General features: G+C 36.8%; 1 protein-coding gene across 4 annotated transcripts in view; it reads left to right on the top strand.

Annotated features, from left to right (window-relative positions):
• The window catches only part of NKAIN2 (sodium/potassium transporting ATPase interacting 2), a 1,017,271-nt gene that overhangs the window by 829,488 nt on the left and 169,248 nt on the right, over positions 1-18,535 (top strand). For all 4 annotated transcript variants that reach the window (XM_059177667.1, XM_059177666.1, XM_059177668.1 and 1 more), the window contains one exon: positions 11,779-11,979. In XM_059177667.1, the coding sequence (XP_059033650.1) occupies positions 11,779-11,979 (201 nt within the window). The remainder of the gene's footprint in view (positions 1-11,778; positions 11,980-18,535) is intronic.

The raw sequence follows: 18,535 nt of genomic DNA, 5'->3' as shown, positions 1-18,535 counted from the left end.
CATTACAAAGATCACCTTAAAACAAAATTCTCTATGGTTCAGATGCAAACTTTCTTCTTCATCTGAGAGTTAATGTGGATTTTTTTATTTTTTTATTTTTTTTTGAGAAGGAACAGTGATTGTACTTGGGGCTTCATGTCCTCCTTTACCCGTAAGAAGAAAGCAATTAACCAAGATAGTATTGCTATTCATGTACCTATACAAAGAAGTACTAGGTATAACGTTGTGGTGCTGAAAAGAGAATGAAGTTAATCAGGAAAAGCTTCTTAGAAGGAGTAGCTCAGAGTATTAATTTAAATGCAGAGAGATATACAGGATGTTAAAGAAGGTATTGAGGAGGGTTTTATTAAAATGTGATTTTTGCAGCAATGCTCAAAATGCAGAAAGTGCAGACCCATTGTGAGGTAACATAAAACATTTATCTGGACTAAGAAGGCAGTCAGGATAAGATTTGGAAAAGTGAAATAATGGCCTTTGTTGGACCACAGACATGAGAAACATGTTTCAGTCAAGAATATGTAATAGCAAATGAAATTTAAACATTTTATATTAAATCTTTAGTGAATCTTTCCATGTAGTGAGAAGAAACACATTTTGTGTTTAAAATCTGAATTTTAACAACCCGAATTCCATCAGACTTCCCTCATCTGTTTTTAGAGCAATGGTATAATGTTTTCCACACTCAGAGAAATACTTGTAAAAATCTTTCCTTGAATAATTAATGATAAGAACTAGGAACTGGAGTCAACACCAGCTATGGTGTTATATTGAATTATGATCTGCAATCCTAAATCCCAAAGTTGTCCATAGTTGAAGATTCTAAAAGAAAGTAAGGGCACAGATGTATATTTGATGCCCCATCTACTTCCCTTAAGTTCATCTTATAGCAGGATGAATCACATTTTTGGATTTTGGAGTTGTTAGATAGGAACTTCCTTATGTTCTGGGCTGCATTCCTACATATGCAACATTCATTCAACCTGTTAAATAAAACGCATTTGTAATTTTTCTCATCTTCTCAAATCTATATTTGCTCAGCTTCTTCTCCTTGGCATCTTGAACAATATAATTTGCTGTCACTGATTTTCATATGTTACCAAGATAAATTTAGCATTGGGGTTTTTATATGTAGATTTGCATAGATCTATGCATATCCTAACAAAAAAACAGAGCTATATTTAGGGCTAGAATATTAAGTTTACCAGGAGGAAACAAACCCTGGTTGATGATAATTTTTAAGAATTTTTCAATGTTTCTTATGAATTGGTATCCATATGTAGATATTGGCAATAAGATATAGAATGATGCTTTCTGGTGTTATTTTAAACTGTAATCCAATATATATTGCCTGTAAATAAATAAGAGATCATTGAAAAGAAATGACTCTTGGTGTCAAATACAGCCTTCCCCACTATTCCAGCTCCTGCATCATAGGCTAATACAGAATATCATTCAATCCCAAGGTTTCCTAACTACTTCTCTGAGTCCTTACAACTAAATATGTATGGGGTTTTTTTTGTTGTTTGTTTGTTTGTCTGTTTTGAGAAAGTGAGAAAGAGCAGAGGGAAGCATAGAGAGAATCTCAAGCAGGAAACTCTCTCAGGGCTCAATCTCAGAACCTGAGATCATGACCTAAGCTGAAATCAAAAGTAGGACGCCTAACCAACTGACCCACCCAGATGCCCCTAAACGCACATGCTTTCATTAATTTATTTTGATCTCCCAGAACATTTTTGTTGTTAAAATTTACTTCTTTCCATTAAATATGCTTGCTGGCATTCCTCTAATATCGTCACCAGAAGCATGTTTTAAAATAAGGAGAGGAGGATGCTGACTTGTTCCCAATCTTCCTCTGACTGCTGAAAACAGCGGTTTAGATCCTGCCTCCCTGGACCCCTGAAGAACTCAGGACAGTAGTCTGGGGTGAATAAGTTCAAGCATTTGAATTTTATAGCATGAGTCATTCATTGTCTTCATAATGACTATTGCTTCAAACAGCACCCTTACTGGTCTCCGTCGTGCTTCCTGCACTGCCCCACCCCAATCCCACAGCAGACTATCATTTACTGCAACTCCTCTTGGTTCAGGTTTGACCGTGCCCACACCCTGCCATTGACCAAAAATCTTTCAATAAGCCAGGATGTTATTCTGGCATTTAAGTCCCTGCTCAATCCAGCCCCAAATCAAGATCTTCTCGAAGCCATTTTATACTGCTCCTTCTCACAAATGCTCACCTCATAAAATTAAGGCCACTTAAAGAATCAAGTTCTTAAATAGACAAATACTTAACTCTGCAATTTTGACTATTTAGGCCCCCTACGTAAAACAGTCTTCCCCCTCTCCCCAGTCCATGAGCCTCTCTAAGTCTGGCCTTTTTTCTGGCCCCAGATGGAGTTTTCATCTCTTGGAGGCTATCCCACCAGAGTACTGGTCCACTGCTACCTGTAGGCAGTACACCCTCCAAAGTCCCCTGCATAGACTGCCCACATCTCTGTTCAGGTACTTACCAAATGCTTCCCTATATTGCTACATTTTATCTTTACACCTCATCCTTGAAAGTAGACAATAAGTTCCATAATGTTAGGGATCACATCTATCACTTCACATCTTTATGGCTTTGCCTATAGTATATGAGTAATTTAATGTGTGTTACCAACTATGCCACTTACTGTAACCTAATTGACTTATTATAAAGTACAGGTTCTAGCCTTTCTGATAGTGACTAAGCAGTCTAGAAATGAGAAAGTATCCATTTTCAGTATTATTATTCCAAAAGAACTTAGTCATAGAAAACTCCAAGAATCTGAGAAAACATTTTAGATTTTTTAAACTTCAACTCAAAATTTCTCTCCCACTATCCACATTTGAATCTCTGTGATAGATTCTCCATTGCTTACTCTTGGAACAGATACATGCATGTATGCTCTTCTTCAAATGCCATATAACTGTGAAAGTAAATTTTAGCCTTTTATTGAAATTTTGAGATGTTACTAGTATCTTTTTCTCATTTGCTTGTCAACCTTTTTTTTTTTTTTTTTAATCAAATGCTTATTATTTGTTGAGCAGTTAGGGTTCTTGTGTTGACCTGAATGCATATAGCCCCTGTCAGAAACAAATTTTTAGTGCTAATAACAGCTTTCCTATAACACATCAGACCCTGTTATTTTGAAAATTGGCATGAGCGATAATGGGGTCCTTCAATCTGAACTTTTTGGAGACTTACTAAGAGAAATGAATAAATCTATTGATACAAAGGGTGCTTTTGTTATTATACTGATCTGAACATATAATTATGAAATTTTTCTTTAGATTTAAAACTTTTAAATTCTTACAATTATGAGACCATTTTGCATGTTTTTCAATATGAATCCATGTAGAATTCACAAGATTTGGTTTACAGTTTTCTCTCTTATTTTGTGCTATCAAGACTTGTTCATTGTCTCAAAAGTTCTTATAATTTTGAGCTCAAACTTAACAAAATATATGGGAATTAAATAACCTATTGATTATGCATGGAGCAGATCACACAGAAAGTTCTGTTGCATTAAAAGAATTTCAAGACCTTTCTATTGTCTGTTTTACAGCAAGGAATTTATATTTTGTGGTTAAAATAATGTACAAATGCATATCAAAAGCAAAGTTTTTTGTTTAAATGTCTACAGGAAGATAAATGAGAATATAAGATAATGCCAGGAATCTTCCAGTTAATGATTGCTGGTTGAAGATATCCATTTACTTACATTTTATCCCTAAATTCCTCTATAGTGATATTAAAGAATAAAAAATTATAAACAGTAAAAGAGAATAGGAGAGGGGGAAAAGGACAGAAATTATCAACATTTTTCATAACATAGAAAAATAGATGGAGGATTGGCAAGTGACTTAGCAGAATGGAAAAACCTAAAGTTTATAAAAATGTGGAAAAAGGCTCCAATGTACAGATTTGACCTATAAAGCCCTTCAAAAGACAGGATTTAGAAGTAAGCAATGTGTGAGGCACAAGACTGAGAATGGGAATGGACTGAATAACCTATTCAAAGGAGAAATTAGACTGTCCCAGTTTCTTTAATTTATACAGTTAGGCTTCCCTTCTGGACAAGTGAGACTCTTGAGACAAAGGTAAGCATGGGCTAAATTTCTGAACACATATTAATTTAGAGACTGCATACTGGAAAAAAAAAAAAGTGCATACAATGTATCAAAACCAGCAACTCCTTCCAGTTCAGCCCAAGCATTCTGTGGGATGGTGCCCACCATACTCCATTAGTAGACCAGGAGACCCAGAACAAAGTCCTACAGCTCCATATAGATCTAGAATTTGGAAGGCACTGCCCAGTCATCTATGAGAACACTAGCTGACTAACCCATTAGTACAAAATAACTGCCACTCAAGCTTTAAACTTTCTCCTCTTGGATTTGAAAGAACAACCAGGGATACCCAGACTTTTAAGGAAAGACTCCCAGCAGAAAGTCAGAGACAAAATTAAATGTAACAAAAAATCTTCATGGCATTCCTACCAGCTCTTCCCTCTGCTGGCAATGCCCTTCCCCATCTTTGCTCTATTCACTCCTACACTTCTTTCAGGTCTCTCTCTTTTTTAAAGATTATATTTGTTTATTTGAGAGAGAGAGAGGACAAGCAGGGGGGAGGTGGGTGGGCAAGGGGCAAAGGGCAAAGAAGACTCCCCACTAAGCAGCGAGACTGATGTCAATGCTGTACTCCATCCCAGGACCCTGGGATTATGACGTAAGCCAAGGTCGACACTTAACTCACTGAGCCAACCAGACACCCCATTCAGGACTCCCTTAACACAAAATAATAGGACAGGTTTTTTTTTACCATTATAATTAAATAGCATTACACTTCCCCATGACTCAACCGTCAGTTATCCTGTTTCTCTACTGAATTTATTTTACTCCATATGTTAATTGCTACACTGACATTTTTTTTTTTCAGTTTTAGATGATCACGTTAAATGTTTTTTGTTGTTGTTTTTGTTTTATTAACATATATTGTATTATTTGTTTCAGGGGTACAGGTCTGTGATTCATCAGTCTTACACAATTCACACCACTCACCATAGCACATACCCTCCCCAATGTCCATCCCCCAGCCACCCCATTCCTCCCGCTCTCCTCCACTCCAACAACCCTCAGTTTGTTTCCTGAGACCAAGAGTCTCTTAAGATTTGTCTCCCTCCCTGGTTTCGTCTTATTTCATTTTTCCCTCCCTTCCCCTATGATCTTCCCCTCAAATCTTCTGATTTGAGGAATCAGGGAGATTATATGATAATTGTCCCTCTCTGATTGACTTGTTTTGCTTACAGTAATACCCTCTAGTTCCATCCACATCCTTTCAAATGGCAAGATTTCATTTTTTTGATGGCTGCATAATATTCTATCATATACATATATATGTACCATAACTTTTTTTTTTAAAAGATTTTATTTATTTACTTGTCAGAGATAGAGGGAGAGAGAGCGAGTGAGCACAAGCAGACAGAGAGGCAGGCAGAGGCAGAGGGAGTAGCAGGCTCCCTGCTGAGCAAGGAGCCCGATGTGGGACTCGATCCCAGGGTGCTGGGATCATGACCTGAGCCGAAGGCAGCTGCCCAACCAATGAGCCACCCAGGCGTCCCCATAACTTTTTTTTTTATTCATCTGTTGGTGGACAGCTAGGCTCTTTCCATAGTTTGGCTATCGTGGACATTGCTGCTATAAACATTGAGGAGCATGTGCCCCTTCAGATCACTACATTGTGATGCTGATATTTTTTTTTAATTTTTTATTTTTTATAAACATATATTTTTATCCCCAGGGGTACAGGTCTGTGAATCACCAGGTTTACACACTTCACAGCACTCATCAAATCACATACCCTCCCCAATGTCCATAATCCCACCCCCTTCTCCCAAACCCCCTCCCCCCGGCAACCCTCAGTTTGTTTTGTGGGATTAAGAGTCACTTATGGTTTGTCTCCCTCCCAATCCCATCTTGTTTCATTTATTCTTCTTCTACCCACTTAAGCCTCCATGTTGCATCATCACTTCCTCATATCAGGGAGATTATATGATAGTTGTCTTTCTCTGCTTAACTTATTTCGCTAAGCATGATACGCTCTAGTTCCATCCATGTTGTCGCAAATGGCAAGATTTCATTTCTTTTGATGGCTGCATAGTATTCCATTGTGTATATATACCACATCTTCTTGATCCATTCATCTGTTGATGGACATCTAGGTTCTTTCCATAGTTTGGCTATTGTGGACATTGCTGCTATAAACATTCGGGTGCACGTGCCCCTTTGGATCACTACATTTGTATCTTTAGGGTAAATACCCAATAGTGCAATTGCTGGGTCATAGGGCAGTTCTATTTTCAACATTTTGAGGAACCTCCATGCTGTTTTCCAGAGTGGCTGCACCAGCTTGCATTCCCACCAACAGTGTAGGAGGGTTCCCCTTTCTCCGCATCCTCGCCAGCATCTGTCATTTCCTGACTTGTTGATTTTAGCCATTCTGACTGGTGTGAGGTGATATCTCATTGTGGTTTTGATTTGTATTTCCCTGATGCCGAGTGATATGGAGCACTTTTTCATTGACGCTGATATTTTTATATATTTATGTATTTGTTGTCCATTTTCCCTACTACATGATAAACACTTATAAAAGCAGGATTGTTGCATATAGCACATAGTAAATGCTTGATAATTATTTTATTAATATTTACTAATTTATCAACTTAATTATTTAGTAAAAATAATTAACTCAGATAAAACAAAACTGATGTGAAAATCACAATTTTTTAAAAATCGGAAAACTAAGAAAAATCAGAAACAATTTAAAAATATTAAGTATACAAAGACAATAATTAACTCCTAAAATTCAAAATATTAAAAATAAAATATATAATTCAGGGGCGCCTGGGTGGCTCAGTGGGTTAAAGCCTCTGCTTTCGGCTCAGGTCATGATCCCAGGGTCCTGGGATCGAGCCCCCACATCAGGCTCTGCTCCGCGAGAAGCCTGCTTCCTCCTCTCTCTGCCTGCCTCTCTGCTTACCTGTGATTTCTCTCTGTCAAATAAATAAATAATATCTTAAAAAAAAATAAATAAAATAAAATATATAATTCAGTATAACACTGTATGGAGTTGGTAAAGATATGAACAATGGGGAAGAAAAGATAAGAATGTAAGAGGTTAATCCTGGAAGTCAAATGTCTGACTAACAGAAATTTCTACAGTAACAGAAAAAGTGGAGAGGAGGGAACAATTTTAGATAAAATACAAGAATGTTTTCTGGAATGGAAGGAACAGCCTCATGATGGAAATGCCTTCCAAATGCTCTATAAATTAAATCAAAAGAAGAAAAAGCCATCAAAGTTCTGCTTATAGAACTTATATGAAACGAAGATTTTCTACTTATATAAACTTGAAAAATATATGGAAGCAAAATAAATTAGAGGGTATACACATTTTACACATTTTATTTTTTTCATTTTAAATTTATTTTTTGAGTATAGTTGACACACAATGTTAAATTAGTTTCAGGGGTACGATGTAGTGATTCAACATGTCTACACATTATGCTATGTTCACAAGGGCAGCTAATCTGTCACCGTACACTATTACAATACCACTGATTATATAACCTGTATTTTCCTTTTACTCCTATGACTTATTCACTTCATGACTGGAAGCCTGTATCTCCCACTCGCCTTTGCCCATTTTGCCTACCCTACCCATCCACCCCCCCTCTGGCAACCATCAGTCCTCTGTATGTACAAGTGTGATTCTAATTTTTGTTTGTTTTTTTATTCATTTGTTTTGGTTTTTTAGGTTCCACCTGAGTGAATATGCACATTTTAAGACTTAAAACAATATTTTATATTATTAATGAATATGTAAACATTTAGTAAAACTATAAAGAACTTTCATGAGAGTATTAATCCAAAATCATGATAGTAATTATCTATGAAGAAGGAAAGAAGGAAATAATATATAAGAGGAGCACAGAGGCAGCATTATTTTTATGTATAAAATCTTATTAAAAGAAAGACAACAAACAAATATAACATAAGATTTAAGGAGATTGAGTGATGGGTATAAAGGTATTGCTGTAAGACCCTCTGCATTTTTCAATATTTTTGAAATATTCACTATTGAAAACAAAATAATGTAAGAGATCAGAAAAAAGAAAACAGTTACATAAAAAAAATGCAGGAAACAAAATGGAATCAGGTTTCTTAACTGTTATAAAAGAAACCAGAAGATAATGGAGAAATATTCACCCACTCTGAGAGGAAATCTTCTTCAACAAAGAAGCATATATCCACCAAAAATACCGATTAATATAAAAGCTGACTGAAAACACATAAGGTTTGACATCACTCACCTATTCTTAGGAAACTAATGAATTTTGCACTCTGCAAAGCAAGGGAAAAAACCTAGAAAGAGACATGAGAGCTGTTAAGAAAAATTGCACTGAACAATTGTTAAAAATGGAAAGACAGGTTTTTCTAACTACTATAATAAGGAAGAGAGAGGTGAGTGTAGTACTGAGCTCAACTCCAAGTTAAACAGGCAAGAAATTTTATTTATGACTGTTACAGAGGAGAGAACTTAAACTCAATTCCACTGAAACAAAAGTTAGGAAGATTTGTAAATGCTGGGCTGAGCTAATGGAAAAGTACTTGAGGACGTTGTTGGAGAGGTTAGTCAATGTGATTAGGTCATCTGTGTCTGTTAATTTTTGCTTCTCAATGTTAGACTTCTTTTTTTTTTTTTTTAAGATTTTATTTATTTATTTGACAGACAGAGATCACAAGTAGGCAGAGAGGCAGGCAGAGAGAGAGAGAGAGAGAGAGAGAGGGAAGCAGGCTTCCTGCGGAGCAGAGAGCCCGATGTGGGGCTCGATCCCAGGACCCTGAGATCATGACCCGAGCCGAAGGCAGCAGGCCAAACCACTGAGCCACCCAGGCGCCCCTCAATGTTAGACTTCTACCTATCCACAGAGACTGAGAGATATTGATGTTATCTTTCTTGACAATGACATTTCGAAGAAATGGCTACCAGGGACTTGAGAAAGACATTCCTGAGTTTTATAAAATTTACATCTTGAAGGAACAAAGGAAGAATTTATAATTGCAAGTTTTCTAAAGGAAATGCTCTAAGGAAAGAGTGGTCAAGGTCTATACTCAGGAAGAAACCTGTTTAGTCAAACTGAGGGGAATGTTAAGGTCATCTTAGTCAAATAGAGGAAACTGGGGATCCAACGAAAGAGAGAACTAATGATATTAAGTGAAGTCCCATGTCCAAATCTATGCATCAGTTGCATAGAGACTGATGAGAGAAGAAGACTGAGACTCCAGTTCAGAGATCCCCAGGAAAAAAAAAAGACAAGGAATTGATTGGTTTAAAGTGTTAGATCACGTAGACATTAATATTGAATGCGTTTTTGCAGTTCTGTTGGTCAGTTTAAAAAAGAATTAGTGATAGAAACAGTACAGAAAGATAGTGAAAAATATCCCACAAAAGTGTAAAGAAATCAACAACTGAAAACTGGAAAATCCCCATGCACTTGGTCATTAAAGGTATATTTCTAAATAACACTTGGATCATAAAAAAAATCTCAAGAGAAGCTAAAACTTATTTCAAATAAATTAAATGAAAACACAACATATCAAACTCTGCAGTGCAATGAAAGCAGCGTTTAGAAGGAAATTTATAGAATTAAATGCTTATATCGGAAAAGAAGAAAGATCTAAAATCAGTAACTAAGCTTCTATCTTCAGGAAAGCAAGGCAAATTAAATCCAAAGTAAACAGAAAGAAAAGAAATAATAAAAATCAGAGCAGAAATAAAATTCAAAACAAGAAAACAATGGAGAAAATCTATTAAGTCAAAAGCAGATTCTTTAAGATCAATAAAATTGATAAGCCGTTAGCCACAATAAGAAAAAAATCAGAGAAGAAACAAATTACTAATATCATCAGCAATGGAAGAGGAGTCATCACTACAGGTTTCATGAACATTGGATGGATAATAAAGGAATGTTATTAACAACTCTAGGACCACAAATTTAATAACCTAGATAACCTAGGCAAATTCCTTCAAAGGTACAATCTACCAAAACTCACACAAGAAGTAATAGACAATTTTAATAAGCCTATATCTATTAAAGAAATTGAATCAGTAATAAACAACGTTCCAAAACAGAAAATATCAGGCCCAATGGGTTCACTGGTAAATCTACCAAACATTTAAGAAATCATACCAATTTTCTACAATCTCTTTCAGAAGATAGAAGCAGATGAAGACTTTCTTACTCATTCCAAAGAAGCAAGTATTAACCTAATATCAAAATCAGACACAAACATTACAGGAAATGAAAACTACAGATCAATACCTCTTACAATACAGATGGAAATATCCTCAAAAATATACTAGCAAGCTGAATCCAACGATGTGCGAAAAGAAGTACACACCACACCAAGAGGGGTTTGTGTCAGATATGCATGCTTGGTTCAACATTCAAAAACCAATAAATGTAATCAAAAAGTGTAGAAACTTTTTGTTTGGCCATTTGCAGGTAGCTCTACCCACAGGCTTTCTTTAAGATGTATCCGGCCTGAGTCAGAAACTAGTCTGCTCTACCTCCCAGGTTGCAAGAGGTGCTTTGAAGCCTTTGTCAATAGGCTGGAAAGAAAGAGGATTAACTTGCTCCGTCCCTGGAGATCATGTGACTCATACCATAGTTCGCTCCAGAGGAATCATCCTTCCAATCTACAAATCCCCTGACCACTTCAGCTGAACTTTTCCAGGCATTCTGTGTGAGTGAGTGTTCAAGTGAGTGTTCACATTCTGTGTGAGCGAGTGAGTGAGGTCACAAAACCTGATTTAAGATTATTTTCTATGCAGGATCTTCTTATGCAGATCCTTCTTAGGATCTCATTTTGGAGTAAGAATAGTTGGTATTTATTACCTTGTAGCACTATCACTGAGAGTGAAATAATTATATTTTCTACCACTGACCCTCTCTGTTAGGACTCATCTTCCCTTGACTTACTGTGTAACAGAATGTGTTTGCCATTTTCCTTTCAGTCATTCTCTTCCTGGAAGACAACATGTGTCTGCCTGTTTGTGTATGTAATTATAAACTCTCTAAGTACAGAAATTTACCTCCCATTCCATTATGGCTACACATTACCTAACATGCTGAACTTCAATGAAAGGGTTGTTGACTTATTATCTCTACTCTGTAAGAATTTGCTAATATTTCCTAAGAAACATTTTGACCAAATAATGATATGTTTTATTAGGTAAAGTTCATACAAATTTTAGTTTTAGCCACATTATATTAAATTTTGCCAAATTGAAGTACAACTTTAGTATTTAAATGTATAAAAGGTAAATATTCTGAGGTTGAAAAAGTAGCTGATTTAAAATATGATGAACTTCACATTTTAAAATAGTTTAAATCACTCCTTTTGTAATATTTGTAAGTCCCCAAGAGTAAGAACTCTTCAATGTTACAATTAATGTCAGTCATTGATAATTTTACCAGTAAATATTTTTATTTATGTTGTAGTCAAGCAAGCCTCATAAATGGAATCTATAGACACATAACTTTCACTTGGGATGTTTCCTTTCTGTCCATAAAATAGGGTAAGGGGAGGGGGGAAAAACACATTTCCAATTGGAAAACACCAAGTCAGTCCCTTAAAATAAGCTGACTAACCTTTGTAAAGTAATTCTCATCCTTATAAATTGCCTTCTTGCAGGAAACAGACCTTATCCTGACTTTTAATATTTCAATGCACCGATCTTGGTGGATGGAGAATGGACCAGGATGTACGGTAACATCAGTGACACCTGCACCAGACTGGGCCCCAGAAGACCATCGCTACATCACGGTCTCAGGGTGTTTTCTGGAGTACCAGTACATAGAAGTGGCTCATAGTTCCCTCCAGATTGTTCTCGCAGTAAGTGTTGACCATCAACCACTTCTTCTAGTGCTTTTAGAATTGTTTTATCGCCATGCAGATTTAGTGCACACAAATGGAATCTGTGGATAAAGTGTGGCTATTTGATTTTTTCTAATTAATGCCCCTTTCTATAGACATTTATCAGGTTAAACCAGGGCATAGTAAAAAGTCATCAATTGGTAAATTAGTAAATAGGCTATGGCATCTTCAGCATTTTATGTAAGAAATTCAATCAGTCAGGGTTTGATCATTTGGCTTTTGGTAAATAAGATTTTTCCAAAGATTCCTGCAGAAAGATCAGAGAGTCTTCACAACTAACATGATGTAAAATTTATATGATTTCAATAGATATTTTTTCCCCTAGTGCTTCTTTCTGTCTGTGTTGCTAACCCTGGGAATTCTCCTCTCTGTTTGCTAATATTCTTCTTCCTAGAATTTTCTGAAGTACAACTCATCACCTTCTATCATTTCCCCGCTTTTTCAAAACAATTCAGTTTTTCATAAATTCTGCTTCTAGGACTGTCATGCCTCCATTTATATTGTATTAAACTGAAAAAGAAACCCCCCAGCAGGGGGCAGTAAGAGTTATAAAGGATTCCTCCATATTTGTATACAGTATTTCTAGAGCATAATTGTATAATACATGTCTATTATATAAAACATATTATTTTGGGGGTGACTGTGTGGCTCAGTCAGTTAAGCATCCCACTCTTGATTTCAACTCAGGTCATGATCTTGGGGTCATGGGATCAAGCACCACATAAGGCTCCCTGCTAAGCAAGGAATCTGCTGGGTATTCTCTCTCTCCCTCTTTCTCTGCCTCTCCCCTGATTCATGAGCTCTCTCTCCCTCTCTAATAAATAAATACTCAAAAAAAAAACATATTATTTTATGTTGTATCACTATGACAATGTGAAACAAATATAACCTTTTCTTAAGAAAGACTTTTACTAAGCCTAAATGCATAATTTTACAGGGCTTATAAAGGCAATTTTTTTATTATACATGTTTCCAATTATTTCTTACATAGCCTGTATGTACAGATCTTTCTTAGACTTCATGTAGATCTAGAACTGCTGTACATAGCCTTAAAATTGTTGATGACAAATAATGCAAATAGAATCTGCTTTTTTTTTTTAAGACTTTATTTATTTGGCAGAGACAGCAAGAGAGGGAACACAAGCAAGGGGAGTGGGAGAAGGAGAAGCAGGCTTTCAACAGAGCAAGAAGACAGATGCAGGGCTCAATCCCAGGACCCTGAGATCACAACCTGAACCAAATGCAGACACTTAATGACTGAGCTACCCAGGCACCTCTAGAATCTGCTTTTTGAGTCTTTCTTCAGTTAGTTATTTTGAGAATGATGTTAACTCAACAATTTTTAAATAACAAGACATAATATGTTCTGGATAGAAGAGCCTCAAATTAGTTCACATAAAATTCTTCTGGAATTAATAAAACCATATGAATGTATATGTATTAGATTATATATATATATATACATATATATATATATATCAAATATATATTGATTAGATTTTTAAAATAAATATATAGATACACACACATGCATACACATACACACACTTAAACTATAGTAGGCTGAGTATTCTGTGCTAGTAAACATTACCAAATCATTGTGACTAAAACCATAAATGTTAATTCTTACTGATCAGTAGAAGGGAAGGTTCTGCCAATCACCGCCACTAAAAAAACAAGGTTGGTGGAGAAGCCACCATCTCAGTCATCATGGGTTGCCATGCCAGAGAGCATAGATAGATCTGGAGTATCTACACTGGCACAGAAATGTTTCTCTTTGGGAAGAGAAGCTCATTGTTCGCAGTTTATTGTCTAGAACTGGTCACACAGTCCTACCCAACTGCAAAATGGCCAAGGAGAAGGGAGAATATGAATTTTGGGAAATCATCGTAAATTATTTCCAGAATATTTGAATTATGTTTTGGCTAAAGCATTGAGTGATCTCCCTTGAATATGTGCAACCTGAGACACTTCTTAATAAATACATCCTTCTACAATACTCTGAAACTCTAAAACTGTTCATTTTAATTATCTTGAAATAAAAATAAGTTAGATTTGATGGGATGGGGAAAGTCATTTCATTATTTAAAATCCATTTAGATGAAGTATTCATTCTCATAAAGGAAAAATAAAATGTTTCTGGTATTGGGGAAGAGATCATGTGTTAGAGAGGGGTTTTAGATAAAACATCGTCTCTGGAAGTGCCTTTATTACTGGACCCACACATTTTGGAAGATTTCCGTTCATGCCTCAAGGATGCTGTAAGGATATAGCTTATGTGCATGGATAGTTATGTGTCACTGATTTAAAGAGTTGAATTAATCTGTGTATATATAAACTATATTCATAGATTTATTATACCTACATAAAATTTTAGCACACAGGTATTTGCTAAACAAAACAAAACAAAACAAAAAAAACACAATGGACCTGAGGCTGACATACTGCCCAAAGTAAAATCATCTGTAAAAGTGGCTGGAGTGAAAAGAAGATGGAAGGAATGTCCCTAAAAGCAGATGTGACCGATAATTAAAGTGACTGGCTCTCACTGCTGTCTACATTGCCCCTATATGAGTAAGAAATAGCTTGAACAAACCATCACAGGATGTGGTATCTTTACATCTCCCCTTTCCACCTGTTCTTCCACCCAGCATTTTTCTTTGGCGTTGCCAGCTGTGGATCATCTGAGAATCAGTTAGCAACAGTGTACCCAGCCAGTTACCTGGAGAATTTTCAAATCCCTTTCTGTCTTTAGGCTTGCTGTTGTCTAGCCAGCCTCAGGCTGAAAGCATCTGCTGTACAGAAAACCTAGTATATCTTAACTAAGGTTTTAGAAGGGAAACCAAAATGGGACTTACCATGAACAATTTGCTCTGCCTACTAATTAGAAGCCTTCCAACTAGATCTTCCTATAGGCATTCTGATCGCTTCTGCTGTCATGATTAAGAGATGAAATGGTGTCTTGAATTTCTGCTCCTTCCCTTTTCATGTTACCCAAATAACCACCCCCCCAGACAATCCAACATTCCATTCAGCTGGGTTCAGTGAATACTTCCTGAGTGCTTGTTCCCTGCTGGCATCCTGAAAAACAAATGACAGGATCCCTGACCTTGACAATGTCACAATCAAAAATGGGATGAGGTTCATTAGGATTCAAACCAGTTGCAAATATGTGCATTTTGGGGATGTGGTAGACAGAGAATATAGTTTGTGCAGTTTGTGGCATACCGTAGTCTTCTTAACTCCACCCCGTGTTCTGGAAAGTCAGCTAACCCCCTGCTTCTCCTTGCTCCCACCAATCTTTGAAGCTGCCCTCTCTTCCAGGATGTCTGGCTTAGATCTGCTTTCCCAAACTGCTGCTCTCCTAGCTACTGCTCTTCCAAATTTCTCTAGCTCATTTCCTCCAACTTCATTCAGCCTTTCTTTCACAGATTCCTGACCCCTGGCAATCCTGTTGCCCTGTTGTTCAGCTTTCTGCCAATCAACTCCTAGCTGATTTGGAAATTAGTATTCACAAAGCCCACATTTGCATCGCACATACATAAGATATCTTCCATCTACAGCCAAAGGAAGATGAATATAATATCCCCATAATTGGGAAGAGGGGCTATTAATCACACAGCCTCCAGCCGAGCAGTGAGGACTGCCAGAACACAGTGCTGATGAGCCAGGTGTGAGACTTCTAGCCTTCTCCTTCAGCAGCATTTTCTTCTAGTTAGTATCAGATATCACATTCATAAGGAGTACAAGTGTGCATAGCTTTAATAAAACCAAAAGAAAAAAAAAGAAAGAAAGAAACAAAAAAACACTTACAAAATAGATCCAATAAATACGTATGGGAAGAGCCAAGGTGCAGATCAACTACAGAGATGGTGGTGTTCGCATTCCGAAAGAATTAAGCCGATTTCTTCAAACAACCTGTGATTGCAACTGCCTGGTTTACAAAATGTGTTCACAGGAATTAAATCTTTTGATTTGTGTAACAATCCTGTGAGGGCTACAAAACAGGTTACACGCCTTTCCCAAGATGTTTTAGCTAGCAAATAGGGAGGGTGGTCACGGTGACCGAAGTTTTCCTCTGGTACCAAGGACAGGAAGTAGTCGGCAGCCTGTATGCCAGCAGCTGCTGGTTGGAAATGGATTCCCGAGACCCCCAAATTCAGAGTTCTTCAGTGGCAAAGAATGCCATGGTTGATTAGCCATGTCTGCCATGGGTGAGGGGAATGGAGGTGAATGTGCCTCCTGATTGTTAGGCACACATTATACCTCACTTCCTGTGACCAACATGATGAACATGGAAGATGTTTTACAAGCAAATGTAAATAAATGAAGCTTTAAGGAAAAACATTTATAGCAGTATTGAAGTAACTTTATATTTTAAAATATATGTTACAGTTTCAAATAATATATTGGGGGTGGGGGTGGGAGAAAAAAAAAAAAACCAGAAGCAAATGCTTAATTCTTCTTTTTTCTGGTTACCTCCAGAGGACCAATAACTCTAAATTTAAGCTAAACTGCTGCAACCCAAATTACTGGGTTTTGCTTTCCTTTATTTCCTTCACTTCCAACACACTTCTAGGTTCACGGCAGATTGACGATTGGTATTTTTAGGATACCAGCAGAAGGTACTAGTAAAAATGTTAATAAACTTACTATCTTCCGCAACTATTAAAATTGGTTTAGAAACCATAGGCAAATTAGCAGGAACATCATAAATGACTAGAAAAAGTCTAATACCTGGTGCACTGATCATTGCTAAAAACAGGATCACTGTCAAGTTCATCCTTCAGTCATTATTTATTTCCTATTCGGAAAACTTTGGGTTTTTTTTAGAGTGCATAAAGTAATAGAAATCATTGTTTGACAGATTGTGGTAAAAAAAAGTTTCAAAGATAAAACATGTGCCTTCACATGGATGGAGCTACAGATGTTTCCAATTGTTCCCAATTAATGATACATATTTTCAGTTTGACTTGTTAAGACTTATCTAGGAATGCCATTGGTGAGAATTTTCAAGACTTGGAAAGCCTTTACCCAAGTTAATTTGGGATTGTGCTGAGAATGGCAGGAATACTTCTTTGGGTGTTGCTGACACGCATGGTGCCCAGATGAAAATGAGTTGCCTTATTGCTCACACTGCACTTTGATGCCTTCTTTAATCTGGAAGGACATATTGGAAAACAAAGATTTGGTTCCTGATTTTAATACAGCTTACGATATTGCTATTAAAGTGGTAAACAGTAAACCTGAGTTGTGAACTTGCATCGTTTTGAAGGGATGCATGTTTGTTTACTTGTTTTTGCAACATATTTATTTTATTTTATTTTTTATTACTATGTTCAATTAGCCAGTATAGTTATTTTCTGATGTAGTGTTCAGTGATTCATTAGTTGCATATAACACCCAGTGCTCAACACCACGTATGCTGTCCTTAATACCCATCACCCTGTGATACCATCCACCCATCCCCCTCCCTTCTGTAACCCTCAGTTTGATTCCCAGAGTCCAGACTTTCTCAGTTCGTCTCCCTCTCTGATTACTTCCCATTCAGTTTTCCCTCCCTTCTCCTGTGATCCTCCACACTATTCCTTATGTTCCACATATGAGTGAAACTATATGATAAGGTTCTTTCTCTGCTTGACTTAGCATAATCCCCTCCAGGTCCATCCATATCCATGTCAATGGTAGGTATTCATCCTTTCTGATGGCTAATGTTCCATTGTATATATGGACCACATCTTCTTTATCCATTCGGTCTGTTGAAGGGCATCTTGGCTTCTTCCACAATTTGGTTATTGTGGACATTGCTGCTATGAACATGAGGGTGCATATGTCCCTTCTTTTCGCTATGTCTGTATCTTTGTGGTAAATACCTAGTAGTGCAATTGCTGAGTTGTAGGGTAGCTCTATTTTTAACATTTTGAGGAACCTCCATACTGTTCTCCAGAGTAGTTGTACCAGCTTGCATTCCCACCAACACTGTAAAAGGGTTCCCCTTTCTCCACATCCTCACCACTACTTGTTTTCTGCCTTGTTGATTTTTGCCATTCTAAGTGATGTAAGGTGGTATCTCACTGTGACTTTGATTTGTATTTCCCTGACGGCTAGTGATGAACAGTTTTCCATGTGTCTATTAACCATTTATATGTCTTCTTTGGAGAAGTGTCTGTTCATGTCTTCTGCCCATTTCTTGACAGAATTATTTGTTTTTTGGGTGTTAAGTCTGACAAGTTCTTTATAGATCAACTTGGATACCAGCACGTTATCTGTAATGTCATTTGCAAATATCTTCTCCCATTCCTTGTCTTGCCTCTTAGTTTTCTTGACTGTTTCCTTTGCTGTGCAGAAGGTTTTGATCTTGATGAAGTCCCAAAAGTTCATTTTTGCTTTTGTTTACCTTGCCTTTATAGTCATGAGTTGAAAGAAGTCATTGTGGCCAATGTCAAAGAGGTTATTGCCTATGTTCTCCTCTAGGATTTTGATGTATTCTTGTCTCACATTTAGGGATATATGT

Source organism: Mustela lutreola, chromosome 6 (genome assembly GCF_030435805.1).
Source record: "Mustela lutreola isolate mMusLut2 chromosome 6, mMusLut2.pri, whole genome shotgun sequence".
In the NCBI taxonomy this organism is placed as follows: Eukaryota; Metazoa; Chordata; class Mammalia; order Carnivora; family Mustelidae; genus Mustela; species Mustela lutreola.
The sequence above is the reverse complement of the archived record's forward strand: the minus strand, read 5'-3'. Positions and strand labels throughout refer to the sequence as shown.